Source organism: Branchiostoma floridae, chromosome 9, assembly GCF_000003815.2.
Source record: "Branchiostoma floridae strain S238N-H82 chromosome 9, Bfl_VNyyK, whole genome shotgun sequence".
Taxonomy (NCBI): Eukaryota; Metazoa; Chordata; class Leptocardii; order Amphioxiformes; family Branchiostomatidae; genus Branchiostoma; species Branchiostoma floridae.
The window spans coordinates 7,622,084-7,639,631 of record NC_049987.1 but is presented as its reverse complement, the minus strand read 5'-3'; the positions used below and the strand labels follow the sequence as shown (position 1 = coordinate 7,639,631).

Here is a 17,548-nt window from a genome sequence, read left to right as displayed (position 1 = left end):
CAAGTGCTCGGCATCTACATGCACCTGCGCCCGCCCCCGAGTCCAGCTAATCCCCATGTAATGAGTAACGATGGAATTTCTCCGGTCGGGTGGCGTAAGACGGCGAGGGGAGGGGAGGGGGGATCCACTCCTCCTATCTGTTTGTTTGTACATTTGTTGTCAAGAGGGGTCGGGACTGCCTTGTTTAGGAAAACCTAGACGGCAACGCGATCGTCTGGTGATGAAATAGAATAACACTTGGAATAGGGCTGTCTGTCGGGGTGCGACCTACAGTGGGCGTGATGCCAACACTCGGACACTTTTCCAATTTTGCTAAATGACGGAGATTAGGTTGTGTACGAGGTCCAGTCGTCAGGCTATCCCTGTGTAAGTAATGAGAAAACTCTACAAACTAGACTTGTGTGTTTTTTCCTGTAGTGTCTTCGCCAGGAATGCGGGACGAAATTACATTTTTCCGCAAGATTTGTTTCTGTTCTAACGACAATATCAACTTTGTTTAGTATCTAGATGCGTTGAACTGAACTTTAATCTTACCCAGCAAACTGAACAGGAAACAGTTTGAATAGATTGAGAACGCAATCAAGTCGTAATCGCCTAAGATGCGCACAGCGTGCGCTGGGTTTGATTTCAGTGGCACCTGTTGTGTCACCCGATCACCTAGCTATCTCCTGGAACATCTTGTCGCTTCTTCATCACCCAGAAAGGATCACCTGTCCACCTGAGACAGATGTCCGACCTTCGCGTCTGCGCACAGGTGATTCCGCAAAACGTTACTCGGGCAGAATTGGCCTCGTCAGCACGGAAACTCACTCAAACCGCTATCGTCAGCACACTCCGCGATTTGAGCCGAACGCTACACTCACACCGGCGCCGTAAATTTTCCCGCACTCCTGTTAAATATGGCCCGTTCTTTCCTGCCCAAATTAAAGCTACGGAAGCGAGACAGGTGGTGTATATAGGGGGTGATTGGGGCAACAGTAACGACGTTTCCATTAACCTGTTATAGACAGAGATAATAATGGTATTATAGACTCAATATGTCCTTTACTCCGCTGGGCCATAAATCTTTGTCACTGAATCTGGCTGCGGACCGCATAAGGGGAACTGGGAAACCCTTGTTACGGCTCAGACTCACAGGAAAGGGAAACAACACAAATGTGCAACAGAATTTAGGCTATGTGGACTTTTATGTGTGTAACGATATTTCTTGTCCCCAATGCGATGATGTGTAAATCATATGCAGAATGCACTGTGTAAGTGGTAGCACATCACTAAAAATCACTTATCATTTAGAATCGAAGTTTTTCCTTTCAGAACAATTCATTCAAAGCCATTCATTCAAAACATTCAAGACTTAAGAGGGGTTAGACAATCGTTTCAACTGATACGTCTACTAAGGAAGATGCTCCAAAAGTAATTTCAAATGTTCTTCAAAGTTGTTGTTTTTTAGTGAAAAAAAACAGTCTTCCAGTCTAGTTCCACCATATTGCTTGTGACAGTTATGAATTCATATCTGTATTGATGTAAAAGCTATACTTATAAACTTTGACAACTAACCTTTCAACACGTTTCACTAAATAGAAAGTCCTTTCGCAAAAGCGTTTGTCACTTTTGTGTCATTGTTTGGCTTGGACTGAAACGCGGAGTACGGTTGATACCACGGCCGACCCTTTTGGCAATGTATAACGTAAACACAATAAATAGAGTTATACGTTTCACCGGGGCACGATACACACACCCAGCGTGACGCCAGATTAGAATGTTCACCTCTGACCTCTCATCTCGTCCCCAGGCTTCCTACACACTGTACCAACGCATTAGACGACTGCGATCTCTGAGGTTTATAAACATGATTTCTTGTGTCTGAATCTGGCTGATTCTGAGTCTAAGCGGGAAGAATTAATGCAGAATGAGCACGTGAAAGAGGAGGGGCGCTGTGCACCCCTGCTTGCCACCCTGACCACCCGTCTGACCCCCGGAATTACTGACATGTCATATAGGTGGTACCATGGATAGCGTAGGATAGTCGGGCATCAATCATCCTGGTAACTAGATCCGCGGAGCGCGCGCCTGGGTGCTCCTCCCCCCACGGCTCGACTTTCCTCACGGGATCCGGGACGAGCTAGCGACATGACAATTCGGTATTTAGGATTGCTGTAATTATCTTTGTGACAGTTCACGATGGTAAAATTTGGCCCCAAAATTTCCAGACTTCAATGTGGGGATTTAGAACACGAATCATCTTCCATCGAACAGAACGCTGGCGTGATCGAACAGAACGGGCGTTCTATTTGGGGTCATCCGAGGTCACCCGCAGGTTGTTACAGTAAACATGCAGCAAACACCCTCATTTTCCCGGGTGCCGTGCGTCAGAAGAAAAACAAACATTTTCACAAATATAAACCGTTATTTGGCAAGCTTACTTTTGCTGCCGATTAGTTTGGAACATGTGACATGTAAAAAAGCTGCTGGCGTCATTATTGGTGACCTTCAATGTTACAACACTTGTTTACGGCGGTATCAATTACTCTATGTCACTATCAGTGCGACTCGACATAGGACCAAACATGGTATTTAAATCGCTTGCAAAACGCGTGTAAATCAACTCTTTCAGGACTTATATTGTCGACAACTAATATCTCCAGCTTTGTGTCTTAGGGATTTTTGGAACATTAAGGAAATTTTGAATTACGAGTCTTTGAGTGAGAAAACTTGAGAAAATGGCGATTTTTCGACCTTATATTGGCTATAAAAATAGTTTTAAGTAGAAGTTGAAAAATCCCTAAGACAGAAAGTTTGATCTTAATATCATTACCTATATGAAATAAAAGATTTGGATTTTCAGTCAAATTTAGGACCAATCTAAATATGGTATTTGCTTTTTTGGCCCACCGAACACCCTTTCTAAATCAACCAACTATGCACATTTCAGAAGACATTGAGACAAAACTGTGTAGCACACGTACACGGTAAGACTTGACGTGTACACACTGCCAATTTTCATTAAATATCGACGAGGCACGTGCGAGAGGTTGTTTTTCAAACTATCACGATATTTTAGAAGATGTTTCAGTCACCGTCAGCCCTCCGCGGGGACCGCGCGGGAGCCCCGGTAACCCGATACTCTGCGTTCGAATGGAAACTTTTCGGCCAAATTTGACCATCGTGGTTGCGGCTCAACTTTACACAAACAAAACCTCATGGGGCCTGCAGGGTGCAGAACGTGTGCTGCGATCTGGCACAAAACTGCCAAAAGGAGAACATCGTATGAGTTTTCCACGTGGCAATGTAAGAGGTTGTACCGTGATGTTTGTGAGAGGGCAAAAGTTAGGCTACAGAGCACCTGACATTTCTAACACCCCTTCCAAGGGTTTTCCAAAGTACAAATCGCCTCTTAGACATTAAAAAAATTAAAATTATCCTCCAAACACAGAACAGTGGAGAAACAAGATACATGATGACGATGTTTCTCCAAATAAGGCAAAACGTCACAACAATATGAATATGAAAATTAATCAATAGAGAAACATTTAGTGTCATAATTCCTGTATCTAGACTTCAAGGCTTGACTCAAGTTTATTTCAGCTGAAGACGCCCTTTTCAAATTTCGTTAATATTCTCCACCGAATAAGGACCAATAGTGCACCACTTCTGCACAACAAGAAGCATACCATTTTACTTCCAAATCTTTCCTGTATCACAAGTACGTTGACTATTAGAGTTCCAGCGACCTACACATCAAATATGTGTGTATGGTGATCTGTTCAAGTGAAGGTCAAGGATGGTACAAAATGTATCTATTTGGGCACACTGCGCTGACAATCTAACATGGGCTAGCATACATTTATGTATATATACACGGTGTGAACCTCAGCAAAATGGACAAAGAACCACATCGTTGCACAAATGAAACTAGACAAACCACCGATCGCAAAACATACCAGTTCTTTTATCTCCATAACTGACAAGCGAGAAGTTGAATTTATCCAACGATAGTTTCAAGTATTTTGTATCTGTTTACTGTATTTCTTCAACATGTCTTATTGTGACCTGTACTTAGCCCTGTGTGGCAAAAATTTGCAATAAATGTCTTCATTCATTGTCTTTTCTTTATTGTATATTTTGTTTGTCCCAGTGAGGCAGACCACAGACAGCCCGTCCCGCGGGAGTGTGTGTCCATAGGCGGGGCAGTCTGAGACCACCACGTGCCCGCCATGTCAGAACACAGCCAGGGTCGTACAGGGGACACCCGTCCCACTGGACACACGGGAGAGGTCAGGACTGACCACTACTTCAGTCAGACAGTAGAATGCAGAACAACAGAGTTCTTTGGAAAGTTAGGAATTCTAGTTTGCAGTCTGGGGCCGATCTTCAAGTTCAATTCACTATCATTGTCTCGTCTGTGTAGCTTATCAATAGGGGACGTGCAGGGGACACCCGTCCCACTCACTGGACACCACACGGGATGTCAGGACTGACCACTACTTCAGACTTGAGTACGCGGTAGAATACAATAGAGTTCTTAGGTCAGGTAGAAATCATGGTTTGCAGTTTGGGCCGATCTTCAAAAGTTCAATTCACTATCATTGTCTCGTCTGTAAAGATCATCAATAGCCCTGGTGGTTATACATCACTAATTCACTGGATGTTACTTCAGCAGGTCATTTCTGTGGAAAACAGTTTCAACAAGTTCAACTCTCTTTTCGTCCATGGCCGACAACTGTACATTAAAAAGAATATGCACCATTTAAACTTATGATTTCAAAGTTTTTTCCACCTTCGGTTTTACGTGAACAAATCCAAATCCATAGCAAATGTAGGAGTATGACGAAATTGTCGTTTAATAGAGAACACGATTCTCACAATTACTCTCAAAATCCCCAAATCGATGTTTTTAAGCCGTGAAAGTAGCAGGAAAACTGAGTAAGGCAAAAAAACATGAAGTGCGCCCTCGACTGGCCGGAAAGTGGCTGTCCTCTCCTTGACTCTATTGTTGTAGAAACAATACGGCAGGTGGAGTGATCTGTGAGGGTCGACTTCTGGGCAGATAAGGGACCCCTATCTCCATGCAGGAAACCTCTTATGATGTAGGATTAACCTAGTCCTTGAGGTCTTCACTTTCGTCCTGAGTGAGATTTTTGCTGTCTTAAGAAGTGTTTTAGAAGTGTTTAAGTGTTCAGATGAACGTCTGCTATACTGACCTTGAAAATTTTGATGAGACTCGTTGACAGTGTATTTTGATACTGACTACACAATGTACGTAGAATATGGCGCAAAAACTATCTTTCTTTTTATGGTAGATCATTTATAGGTTCTACAAAGTTTTCAAAGACGCTTAGATTGGAGTGAGAGTTAAAGTTTGTTGCTGTGCCATTTCATTTTTGAAAGCCTTGTGTGCCTTGTTAGATCACAGACAAGATAACGAACAATCGAGGAAAACAATAGAACGGATGTAAGAAACAAATTGATATATAGATCTATGTTTCAGACCATTTCCTACATAGCGCTTATGTTTACAAAATCAAAGCTGCCTCGAAACACATTAGGTAAAATTCTTTAGGTAATGTTTTAGTGGTGTATTAATCTCAAGGGCAGTGACCTACCTCCAGTTTCACTGAATGTCATACTCAGTCTCATAGTATGTTTTTGTAGCGAGCCGAATTGTCAATTTACCGTGCACATGGGAGAACCAAACATGGCCGACTTCTCACTAGGAACCAGTTTGCCCTCGTCACAAATAAGTTTACTCAATTTGTTTTTCTGTCTACCGATGTACGCTCGCTGTGGTTAGGACCTATTAAAATGAGGTTGAACTAAAGTATCCTAAAGATCTATCTCCCTCCCAGGGACAATTGATTAGTGTCACATCGGACTAGCGAGAACATCTCCCCCGCAGGGCAGCGGAGTCCGAGCCGTGACGGGGCTGGCGGAACGTTGCCCCGAGCGACGCGCCACAGACGGTCCGGGGCACCGTGTCGAGGTGAACCGGAGGTCACCAACTCAAGAACCACACAGCAACCTGTTACACTACCGGATATCGGCGAAAATTACCGACAAAAAACGGTGTTTAGGACACTATTCCTGTAAGCCCATAACAGTAACATTTACAAAGCCACCCCCGTAACGTTACATATAGCACAGTGAACTGGTCATGAGACAACATAAAAACTAGCCCTTTTATGTCTACGGATATTGAGTAAAACAAAAAGGTTAATATCATCTGTTTTGGCTATTCCTTTATCCTATTTACCTTTCTTATAGTGCTCCGGGCAAAAACACTGGGCATGCAATCTTTCACGTGTATCTCTACACAAAAGATCTAACCAAAAGCACTAAAATATATCCCTTTAAACGGAAACTTGAGATATAACCGTGATACAGGTACGATACACAAAAAAGTATATCGTCAGTTTTGACAATTAAATCATGTATTCGGCATTTGACTATTGAACGAAAGCTACATACAAATGAGTTTACTTGTATGTAATGTTCTAGTATATTACTTCAAACTATGTTGAATAAATGTATTCAAGAATTGGTTATAGTTTCTTTTGTCCCACCGAGTATCAGAAATAAAACGTATAGGGTGATTGATGATTGTAATAATTTCACATATTTCTTCAATTGAAATTCAGAACTTTGCTTAAAACTAGGCATCGATTCAAAAACAAACTGGCGAAAAATCAGGCGGTGTGTCTTGACGGCCCCTGACAACAGGCTTAGTGCAGGCTGAAAGTCACGCGTGCTCATTGCGATATGTAAGGTATTGCTACCGAACTACGCACCCTATCTCACTGTAAAGTAAACAGTTCCGAGACTGGTTCGAGCCGAAACAAAGGTAACTGTAATTCTCGTGAGAAAATTACAGCTACATTTTTAAGTGCGATGTTACCAAGTTGCATCGTATTCTGTCAGAACTTATCGATCTTCTTTCACGAAGATATTGTAAGTGCGTATTCAAAAATGTACAGAAAGCGACTTATGATACACCTAGCTACAAAAGGGCCGTTGATGTACTCTATCTGAACAATACCTGATTATAGATAAGACATAACTAACTGCTAAACACTGCAAAACCTTATCATCATTGTACTTGGACTGCAGCAATGTCTTTGATGTGGCCGAGTCATATCATAGTTCATACAGTGTCGGAATGAAGGTTTTATAACAAGAGCATTAACTACCTCCATATATTGTACTAAACTTCATTTACAGAGATTTGGTAGGTAATACAGGGGTAATCACAGTAAATCAGGTAACAATGTTACATTGTCCAACCCAAGGGGGTCTATTTGCACAATCCCACATACCATTGCATTCACACCTAACACAAGTGTATATCATACAACATATACTACAATAATGTTTAATCTGGCAAACAATGTGTATGGGTCTGCCTGTAATCGTTCTAGCCGGGTAATTTGATTTTTAATTAAAGACCAGACTGAGATTTATGAGTTGTGGGTCTCCCGCTGTAGCCAGTAGATCACGTCAGGCACCAAGTCAAGCGTACATGATCCATGGCTCTAAAAACGCTCAAAACGTTATTAGTAAATAAAAGATGGCTATCCAATCCCCCTGGTAACACTGGCCGATCTTTATCTCTTCAAAAACAACGCTATTGTCCGCTGGCTAAGACAAAGGCTCGTCTGATGTTTGAGTGATCGTCTTGTCATTAGCTCGTCTTTTATTATTATTTTCGCGCGCAGGTTGGACCGTCGCGCACAGCTGCCGGGGTAAGGTACATCCATTTCGGAGGCGGCCAAGTGGAGAGAACGGTGGCACGTAGGCTGTGAAGTTTTTAATTTGGACATGGCTTTTTTCACACTTCAAGTTTCGGGACACTCAACTTTTTTGCGGCACACTTTTGATCAACATAGAACAAAAGGCAGAGACTAAAATGAAGCGATAGTAGCGACGACCAAAAGTCAAAAACTACAGGGTGTAAAGTATATGGCACTCAATCTGTGACTTCAAAAAGTTGTCGAAGATAAATGTGTACACAGATCATCATACTGCAGCAGCAGTTTTCTCCGCTGATAAGAAAAAGACCCTAGATGTTAGAAAGTACAACAGAAATTTCAGTGAAAACAGCCCAAATACCAGGAGGCCCCCAAACCGGAACGGCACCATGCTACACTCCATGAGCGACCCGGGAGATAGGAAGATGGCGGACACTGCCGCGGGTCTGGCGCTGTCACTGCGTCTCATCATACCTGCCTAATGAGACCAATTAATCACATTTAGCTAATCAGCGCACAAGACCTGACACGGAGCACAACAGGGAACGATCTGACGTGTGGTGAATCCGCTTGGGGAAGGCTCCGTGTTTCGGAGATGCCAGGCTCCACATACAAACTTGACCCCTTTTGGCTGTGGGCTCCCGGAGCCTGCGGAAAGCCTGGGAACGGCACACATGGTTACATGGTGAGAGCGAACCTCTGCCCTCGCCACTCCTCAGCGCGCTGCCGTGGCCTCCCCAGATATTCACGAATTTGTCAACAAACTTGACTTTGCACGTCGGACCACTCTGTCGCCATGGTTACGGACGTGTTTCCGTGCTGGCGTTGGAACAGACATTACATCACACATACACCTAGTAACATGGATGTACCAACTCAGCCGGGTTACGTGAATTACGGCTCATTCAGACGGACATGCAATGTAGTAACTTCCTAGTCTAATTCTTACAACGTTTAAGCAAATGCATCTCGCTAAGTTTCCAAACACCAAAGACATTTTATTTTTCCACATAGATGCTCGAAAGAAAGAATGTATTTTACCCTTGAAGGTAAGTGTACTAAAGTTAGTAGTCACAGCGAAGCCTTATCGACCGATCTCGAGTCCGAAGGGGGCCATCTAACGCTGTCATGTTTTTGACGCCCCCCTTTGTTCTCGCACAAAAACTTATTGGGTATATCTATCCGTGGGAACAAAGCCCTGCCCCTCCTTGTAAATTTCCACCAAGTTTACTCAAGTAATAGAACCACACAGGGACAACATAAAAAGGCGTTAAAAACAGAAAGCTCAGCAAACAGAATCCTGAAGCCCCGATTGCCCTGGTCTTATAAAATCCCGGCAAATTAACCGGCACCGATTTACATCTAAATTCCCTGAATAGTGGCCGTGTTTGCGGAGAGTTTATCACAGCGGACAATCGACAAAAGTTGACAAACATCATTTCTGAATACAAAGCTGGGAAAAGTTGACGGGGAAGTAGCGACTAGTCGCGAGATCTGGCTCCGATGAATTATGGACGAAATATATTTGCAAAGATTGCAACTGACTGGTCTTCCCGTCATTAGCTATGAAAGTAGCTTCGTCTTATTAACTCTTGGACCCTTAAATAAGTTTCCTGTGGAAGGCATAATTGTATTTCTGCAGGCAGACACACGCCTGACGAAGATATCGTGCCAGGAGGGAGACGCATGTATTATACATTATATTGAAACTCCTGATGGAGGCTCACGAAGTGCCACCCTTCCTCGCATCCCTGCGGCATTCTCAACCGCGCGGACCCGGCCTGAGATTATCGCCCTAAATCTCCCCAATTTGTTCCCATCTTGTGACACACGCCTAGCCCGGGACCCAGGTAGTTAACATGCAAACTATTACACCAACGTGAGGGGAATGGAACCCGACAAAACACAACCGAGCGCGACCTCCCCACCACCAAACTACCCCAAACGTTCCGCCGTCCCCCGCGCGCGCCGCAACAATGGCAATTTCGCGCGCGCAGGGGGAATGTTTTCAACAATTTCACTTAACGTTTGTCAACATAAAATCACGCCAGCCCACTGAATATATTTAATTTGTTAGGGGTTCTCAAATGTCTGTGACGTCTGGTGAAAAATCCGTGCTTTCTGGCCCACTTATAACGCCGTCCACTCTACAACACTCTTTCAAAAAATGATTTCGCACTATGCATCTTTGCCTCACGCTCGTACATAGCTCGTTTTCCAAATCTCCTTTATGTGGGGGAACATTTCTTGATTATCCTTATCGCCTGGGTAAACTTGCCTTTTGTGTTTTCTTTGGCAATTTATTGGAGAACAAACACGACGTACAAGAGGCGAGATAGAGAGCAATAGTGCTTGAACAAGCTGTACAAAGTGAGTCTGTATTACCCCCATATACCTGCCATACACCGCACCCGCGTGGGGTCGGGACTTCAAAATCTTTCCACACCTGTGTCCACTATAAGGCATCATTTCATGGCAAACAAGTAAGATATGTGCAGAATCGTATATAGTTATGTTGTAAATATACCGAACATTTGACAAGGTTTAACGGCTAAGGCCACAAGTGCAAACTACGTACAAGTACTAGTGCTCATAGCCTTGTATACTTCGCTTTTCATTTTGTACTAAAAAAAACAACACCATTTCTTCATAAAATTTGTATTGAAATATTTTCTAGTTTGCCACAAAACGGCCAGTCCATGAAAGTATATCCCTCGCCTAGGGACCTTTCAGGTTGACAGTTATTAAAACGTTGGGAACAATAAGCCGGTGTAAATTAAATAAAGCTCGTTGTGTGTCCGCAAGGCAGGGCTAATATAGGGTAATTGTGCAGGTACCTGCTGTGTGAAGACTCGTTCAGGGGAACTCTTTGTGATAAAATGTAGAACAATCTACGTTGATAAAACTGTACACAAGTGCAACCCTCCAAACACAACCAACAACCTCCTCGTGGGTGGGGATGTTTTGACTGAATGGAGACCAGTGGCCACTACACACACAGTGTGACACAACCTACATGTATACTTGCAAGCGTTATGATAATAGAGATATGGGCGTTTTAGTTTATAGAATAACTTGGGAATCGTGTACAGAAGGCACGGGGCAAACACTTCGGGCTTCCTCGCCTGGACGGCATCGAAGAGAGATTCGAGATCGCGGCGACGATAACGTGTTCAAACAAAATGGCCAATACACACATTTTGTGTGGGGCTGCTTCACGACTCGATGGTCCGTGCTGTAGTGGTGAAAGACTTCCGCCCAGATAATGGCCAACATACACCGGGTGTGATCGCTATTACAAGGATCCATGACTTTCTATTGTGTAGGGGGTGATTCCGGACTGTAGACTGCTGAGAAGGGCGGCGATACACTAATGAGGTTTAACGAGCTGTAGTAGCGAACTCGATAACGATAAACAAACTCGTGTGAAAGTGACTGCCCACAATTAACACCACCGTGAACAACATTAACTCGGGAAATAAACCATTTTCAGGCAAATATTCTCCAGCCTTTGTCTCGTATGTTCTCTGCTAGAAATGGTTTTATCGTCTGTGGTTAATTACGAGAAGACGCACCGAAATAAAAGCGAGCAGAGTTGGCATGGCAGGCGATGGTGGTAACAGATGCGGGGTCCCCCACCCTCGTTAACACCCCGCCAGGCGACCAGTGCACAGGTTAGGCTCTGTTTTCAGGATTCCCGGCGAGAAGAATTGCTCTCGATTTCTACGGTTTGGTCTACGACCTGGGGTAACAAAAACTAGGGGCGTAAGGGAGTCTATCTGTGGCTGAAGGGGGTTCTCTCTGTGAGGCTGTCGGGTCAGGAACAGGTCTGTGCCCTCCGGTTGCTGAACCGGAACAACGCTGCCGACCCACGCTCAAGGAACCTCTCTCTACTAGAAAGACGAGACAAACCCTCATTTCACGGCTTGTAAAACAGTAAGCCAAGGCTTGATGGGGATCTTGAAGAAGACGCAAGTGAGTCTGACACGGAGATGACCACCATGTCAGCCCGTCTGGACAGCTGTTCACGGTGTCTTGTTTTGGGTCGCCACGATGACAACATGTCCCCCGAGCTCGACGCCCCCCAAACCCCGTACCATAAACACCGAGAGGACACTAAACCCTCTACGGTCGACTGCGCCTCCCTGCCCGAGTGCATGTGTGCTTGCTTACCTTCGGGGAACACGGCCCTCATCTTGAGGTAGCTGGTGGTGAGACGGATGATGCTTGCCTTGTCCAGTTGGGACGTTATGGCAGAGGGCAGCGGCAGGAGCTTGGCGAGAAGGCTGAATTCATAGTTCTCTTTCTCCCGGCGTGTCCGCGCCGCGTTCTTCGACTTTTCCTTCATCGCTTCAACCCTGCAGGGAACGGCATGGAGGGAACAACACGCGGCGGTTAGCTCACTGTTTGGTGATCACATTCCTACACCGACTACCAGGCCTCACATGATGTAACGGCGGACGGGTCGACTCTGACACCCTCCCTCCCCTCGACACATAAGAACTTCCTTTGACATGAAAAAAAAGTTGGTCTGTATTTACTCTGAGATTTGGAGGGAATCTGTCTCTGTTTGAGATTGTTGTAATCCTTGGCCTCTGAGTCCAAGTATGATGAACGGAAGGAATGTGTCGGACTCGCATTACACTATAAGATCCTACCACACACACGTAGTCTTGTTAACAACAAGTCAACATACATACACACACACAGACACATAGTCCGCGTACGAGCACACAGATACACACAAACACGCAGCTGAAACTTACTACGCCGGGTCGCGTGCTCCCAAGTTGTAACGGTGACCGGTGTGTGTTCTGAACCGTCCTTGAGGACCTTGGAGGTACGTATCTACGGGCTCCTGTGCCCCCGGGTCCCGTGACGTGACGTTACGTACGGACGGGGACGTCTCTATACTAGGGAGGGTCTAGCGGCGACGTCGTCCGCGTGCCACTGGCTCAAAGTCCCGTCTGCGCGGCTGGCGGTGACCTGGACCGGCTTTTGTTATTGAGAGTGCCCGTGGGGAGGACACCAGTGCGCTATGGGCGATGTGCTGAGCATTCTCTCCCCTCTCTACTCTGAATGAGATGCACAGTTTCTACTACGTCACCCTGGCCGACACGGGTTCTCCTCTCCCCGCCCCCTAATGTATTTATACTATGCACATAACATTTCCCTTCGCGAATCGCCGAGGTAGGAGAGCGTGGCTGATTACATGGTCCATAGCACACGGGGACTAAGACTCCCCCCACCTATTGACATTTGCCTTATCTTATATCTCAGGACCCAGGTCGTCCGACACACGGGAAAGTATTTTCTCCTCTATTTCTTTCTGTTTATAACTTCGCTTGCAACTTATTCGTACGTTTTTAGAACAACTTCCAAACTTTTCTTAATACGGTTATCCTGTAATCCCTGTCACTACTTTGTGGTCTTACTGAGTAGAGGAAGATGATATCTTTCTGAGACGTTTTTAATGAGACAGTCGTGTGGTTAGCTGACGTGTGGGCTGTGGTGGGTAGATAGACGGATGGATACCTTGTCTGTTCACCGGGTTCACCGTCGCCACTTATCCTGGAGTCCTCTTCAACCCCCGCCTCTTCGCTCGGGCATGGGCTACCAGACAAAATAAACACCAAACAAAATAGTGAACACTTCTTCAGTCATGTTGTGGTGGAGTGGCATTACAGTGGGAACAGCACGTTCGGGACGCCCGAGAATTTCAGAGGGAGGGTGAGAGGGAAGTCCGTATTGAATGTCCTGTGCGCATGAGGACTCACTCACCTAGACAGTGGGGACCGGGGGCTCTGCCGGGACATTTGCGTCACCGCCGGATCAGCCGATAGCACCTGCTGCTCTCACTACCATAGCTCAAGATGCGACTTTGTTCTCAAGATATCACAATTCTTTTTCTTAAGTCAAGATATATTCCCGACCAGGACTACGGTGTGTCTCGTGTACAAGTTCAGTTCGCTATGTGTGATGATAAATGGTGACTGCAACTCTAGTCATTGCACGTTGGCGAGGCATATAAGGAAATCTCTATTAATCATCGGCCGCACGTTCCGTGACCGCGTCCTTCATTGGTTAGTCCCGGGGTCTACCCGCCCTCCCATTGGCCTATTTTGCAAGTCTGTCACCCTTGTAGCAATCGGTTATTGCCCATTGTTGTCCCACTTCACAAGGGGTATCTGTCGTTCATAAGCAGGGGGGGGGGGGTCTAACTCCGCGAAACATTTTGTTTTCAATGACAAGCTGTGAAATAGGTTGAGGGTCTTCACCTTTGCGCTTAATATTTTCCAGCAATAGCGTAACATGGGAGACGTCGCAAGGGTGTTGGTATCTTGCATTCCATTCGCGCAGCTGCACATGTGTGAGGATTGTAGTTTTATGGTTTTCCACGTGTTCGCTACTGTGTACGTATAGAACTAAGGATGTCGCGACACGTGTAGGGAAACATTATCGGTCTGTGTTTGATGTTGGCAAAACATTTATCACCGAGCCCAGCTCCACTGTTGAACAATATCACATGTTTAGAAAAAACACGGTGTCGACCCCATTTCCTCCTCTTGAACTTGTTTCGTCGACTATTTTTCCGACGCGTGCGATATTTCCTTGTTTCCGCGTCGCCATGTCACACGTACCTCACCGCGAGACCCTCATGTGGTCCAAACAAGGTACAGAAACCCTTGTTCGATTATTTGTGTTCTGTTTGGTTATCTGTACTTACCTGTCACGCGATACCACCGTGCCGAAAGCCTGGCCTGTCGCCCACACTTCTTACTCCTCATCGGTTCTTATCTCCCACCTTTCCGTCCACGATAAGATGCTGTATTCATACCTGTTGTGATTGATAAATCAACCATACCTGTCTTCTTACCTGGCTCTTTCAACGCGGCCGCTTTAATCGTACCGATTTCTTTCTGGCGACCATTGATGGAGTGACTATGGAGCGTTTTAGGGTCTAGAGTCCACAGCCGCACAAAGGGTCGGTATGTTTTAACGCTGACGCACCCTTCTGAGCAAATTTTTCCTCCGCGGAGCGCGGATCACAGGTGAGAAATGTGGCCCGGGTGTTTGGGGGTTATCGCCGGGGTTAATACACGGGAGATTCCCCTTATCGGCGGCAGAGGTGTCGAACAAGGTCGATGATAGAGTCTTATCGCGATTTATTGAGTTTGCGCAAACAAATCCCCCAGCGACAGCGTGTTTGGTGAGTTTGTGGTAGCAGCCGGATTAGTGCGCGGGAGAAAACAGGCACACACAGCGATCAACAACAAGGGGCAATAGGAAGTTTCGAGAGGGACTGAAGCACCCTGAAGTACTGCAGCAAGACGATCAACCTGTCGGCCTGCCACCTGCAAGATGGGGCCCACGATGTGTCGGCACTGCGGGGGGTGTCACGATACTCGCACGGCGTTAGCTGACATATTTACACCCCCTGTATATTCCGGGATCGCTGCTATAACCCTACACAATTATATATACCCCCCTGTAATGTTGGCCGCTACTTCTTTAATTAGCTGAGCTCTCTCGCGTTGGTTAGAAGTAATGAACTTAGTTCGGTCATGGTCGTTTCTTTTCATGACAGGACTTCTAAATAATATTTGGTCCTGTGTTGACGCCGCCGTCTGACTGCCACTGTACGACTAGTCAGGCCTCTGCTAAGTTTGGAAACGTTTGACTTTAAAAAGAAAAGGGTTACACGCACTTGTGCGCTGCGTCAATACTCAAAATTAGCTTCGCGTCAAACCCAAGACGGATGATAGATTTTTGTTTCCAATTTGTTTGCGCCTCCATGACATCAGGGACCATTGCGGACGGCTCGAGCCTTTGTCTGGCTATTGTAGAGGTGTAAAGCGTACAAGTGAAGGGCTTGACAACTCTGACAGTTTAGTCAACGCAGGTGCAGGGCTATTTGAGGACCAAACCAGGGTATTATGCAAAAGGGGTCACTTCTCCACCTCGAGGACTTTCTGAAATACCCGAGTATTGACTTTAGTATTAGAAGCAAGTGGCCACCAGCGAGGCTTTTATGAGTCCGGCATGTGCTCAGGGTTTAGCGAGATTTGCTCACTCTCCTGTGCTCCTGTCAGAATGTAGAAATTTACGACAAATTTACATGTCAGGACAAAAGTTTGGCGGTTCTTAATCCCTTCTCTTGGTTATAAAAGATGTGTAGATAGTCGTCTATGAAAACTACCCACATTTTGTAGTTTCTTGACGTGGGAAAATGCGATCATCGCCAAGTTTGAAATGTACGACAAATTTACCGTACTGTCAGGACATAGGTTTGGCGGTTCTTAATCCCTTCTCTGTGTTATAAAATATGTGTAGATAGTCGTCTATGAAAACCGCATTTTTTTAGTTTCTTGAAGTGGGAAAAATGTGAACATCGTTTGAAATTTACGACGAATTTACATGCCAAGACAAAGGCTTGGCGGTTCTTTATCCCTTCTCTTGGTTATAAAAGATGTCCAGATCTATGAAAACTACCCGCATTTTTGTAGTTTCTTGCCTTGGGAAAATGTGATCATCGCCAAGTTTGAAATGTATGACAAATTCACATGTCTGCACAAAGGTGGTAAAAGTAAAAGATGTGTAGATAGTCATCAATGAAAACTAACCCCATTTTCCTAGTTTCTTGAAGTGGGATAAATGTGAACATCGTTTTTGGCAGGTCATTGTACCATAGTTTACACTAAGCCGGATTTTGACAACCTTTGGACCTTTTGAAATATCAATAAATGTAAATGTCATTTTAACGAGATGGAAAGAATTGAAACGACGTCACGACTGGTGTTCGTTAGCGATCCAGCCCCTCGTGATGAGCGCGCCAAGTCGTTTAGATAAGATACCGTGGTCAAGTTCACTTCCAGCAAGTGCACAAACGTGTCGAAGAGTCACGCAAGGGAATCAACACCGTCTCCTGAACCCGGCAGGCATGTTCGGTCCGAGTTGTTGGAGCTTCTCCATAGAAACAACACTGTCTAATATCATCATACTTACGCGTTCAGCGCGGTGTCGGTGTACGGGGTTTCCTCACTCGACTTCATTTTCAAAATCCCCACGGGTGTGTGCAGTGGAGATGACACGTCCTGATCGCCCGGTCCCGCCTTGACGGAGTCAAAGGACATACGCTGTCAGGAAGGCGAGCTCGCGATCATATATGGGACAGGTTATAATGTAGCGCAGATGCACGGGGAAAATTTTCGGCCAGGACTGACCCCCAGAAAAAGCGGCGCGTCCCATAGGCTGGTAGGACGACTTCGGGGCTCTTCATTTCAACTTGATGGGTCTTTGACAGATGGTTGGCGACAAATATGGACACACTGGCTCCACCGTGGTGCAGAGATCATGTGCCTGTGTCAAGAGGTTGGTCAGCAGACAGATATGTCATAAGTGGAGGCACTTATCAACTTTTTATATCAACATATACAGAGCACGGTAGAGTCGGTACATCGTAGGAAGGACGGGCAACTTTCGGAAGAGGATGTCTCGGTGCGTTCGGTTGATTGACGTACGGGACGCACGACAAAAGTGGATGGGTGTCGTCCCTGGTTGTCATGTCAGGTGAATTGTTGGAATTCTTCTTCGTCGCTCAATAAAGTGAAATAAAATATCAGCTTCTTCCTAGATTAATCCCAACAGCGGATTAACATGAAAAGTCTGTTAACGAGAATTTAGAGCATCCATCACACTTAACATTCGATAACGAAGATGCAGACAACATGACTGGTGATGCCTAATCGAAGTTCACACGGTGTATTTTACTGAGGCACATTGATACAAAATGAAATCTACAGTGT

At 45.4% G+C, this 17,548-nt stretch overlaps 1 protein-coding gene across 5 annotated transcripts in view; it reads right to left on the bottom strand.

Annotated features, from left to right (window-relative positions):
* LOC118423077 (single-minded homolog 2-like) overlaps window positions 1-16,985 on the bottom strand; it is a 43,313-nt gene extending 26,328 nt beyond the window's left edge. For 2 of the 5 annotated variants that reach the window (XM_035831040.1, XM_035831042.1), the window contains exons 1-2: window positions 16,749-16,985; window positions 11,916-12,100 (exon numbers count right to left, since the gene is read on the bottom strand). In XM_035831040.1, the coding sequence (XP_035686933.1) occupies window positions 11,916-12,100; window positions 16,749-16,876 (313 nt within the window). In that variant the 5' untranslated portion in view covers window positions 16,877-16,985. Of the gene's footprint in view, window positions 1-11,915; window positions 12,101-12,508; window positions 13,106-13,277; window positions 13,356-13,523; window positions 13,731-14,619; window positions 14,827-16,748 lie in introns of those variants that run through there. The other 3 variants (XM_035831041.1, XM_035831044.1, XM_035831043.1) reach the window with 3 other exon arrangements.
* Between the last annotated feature and the right edge of the window lie 563 nt (window positions 16,986-17,548).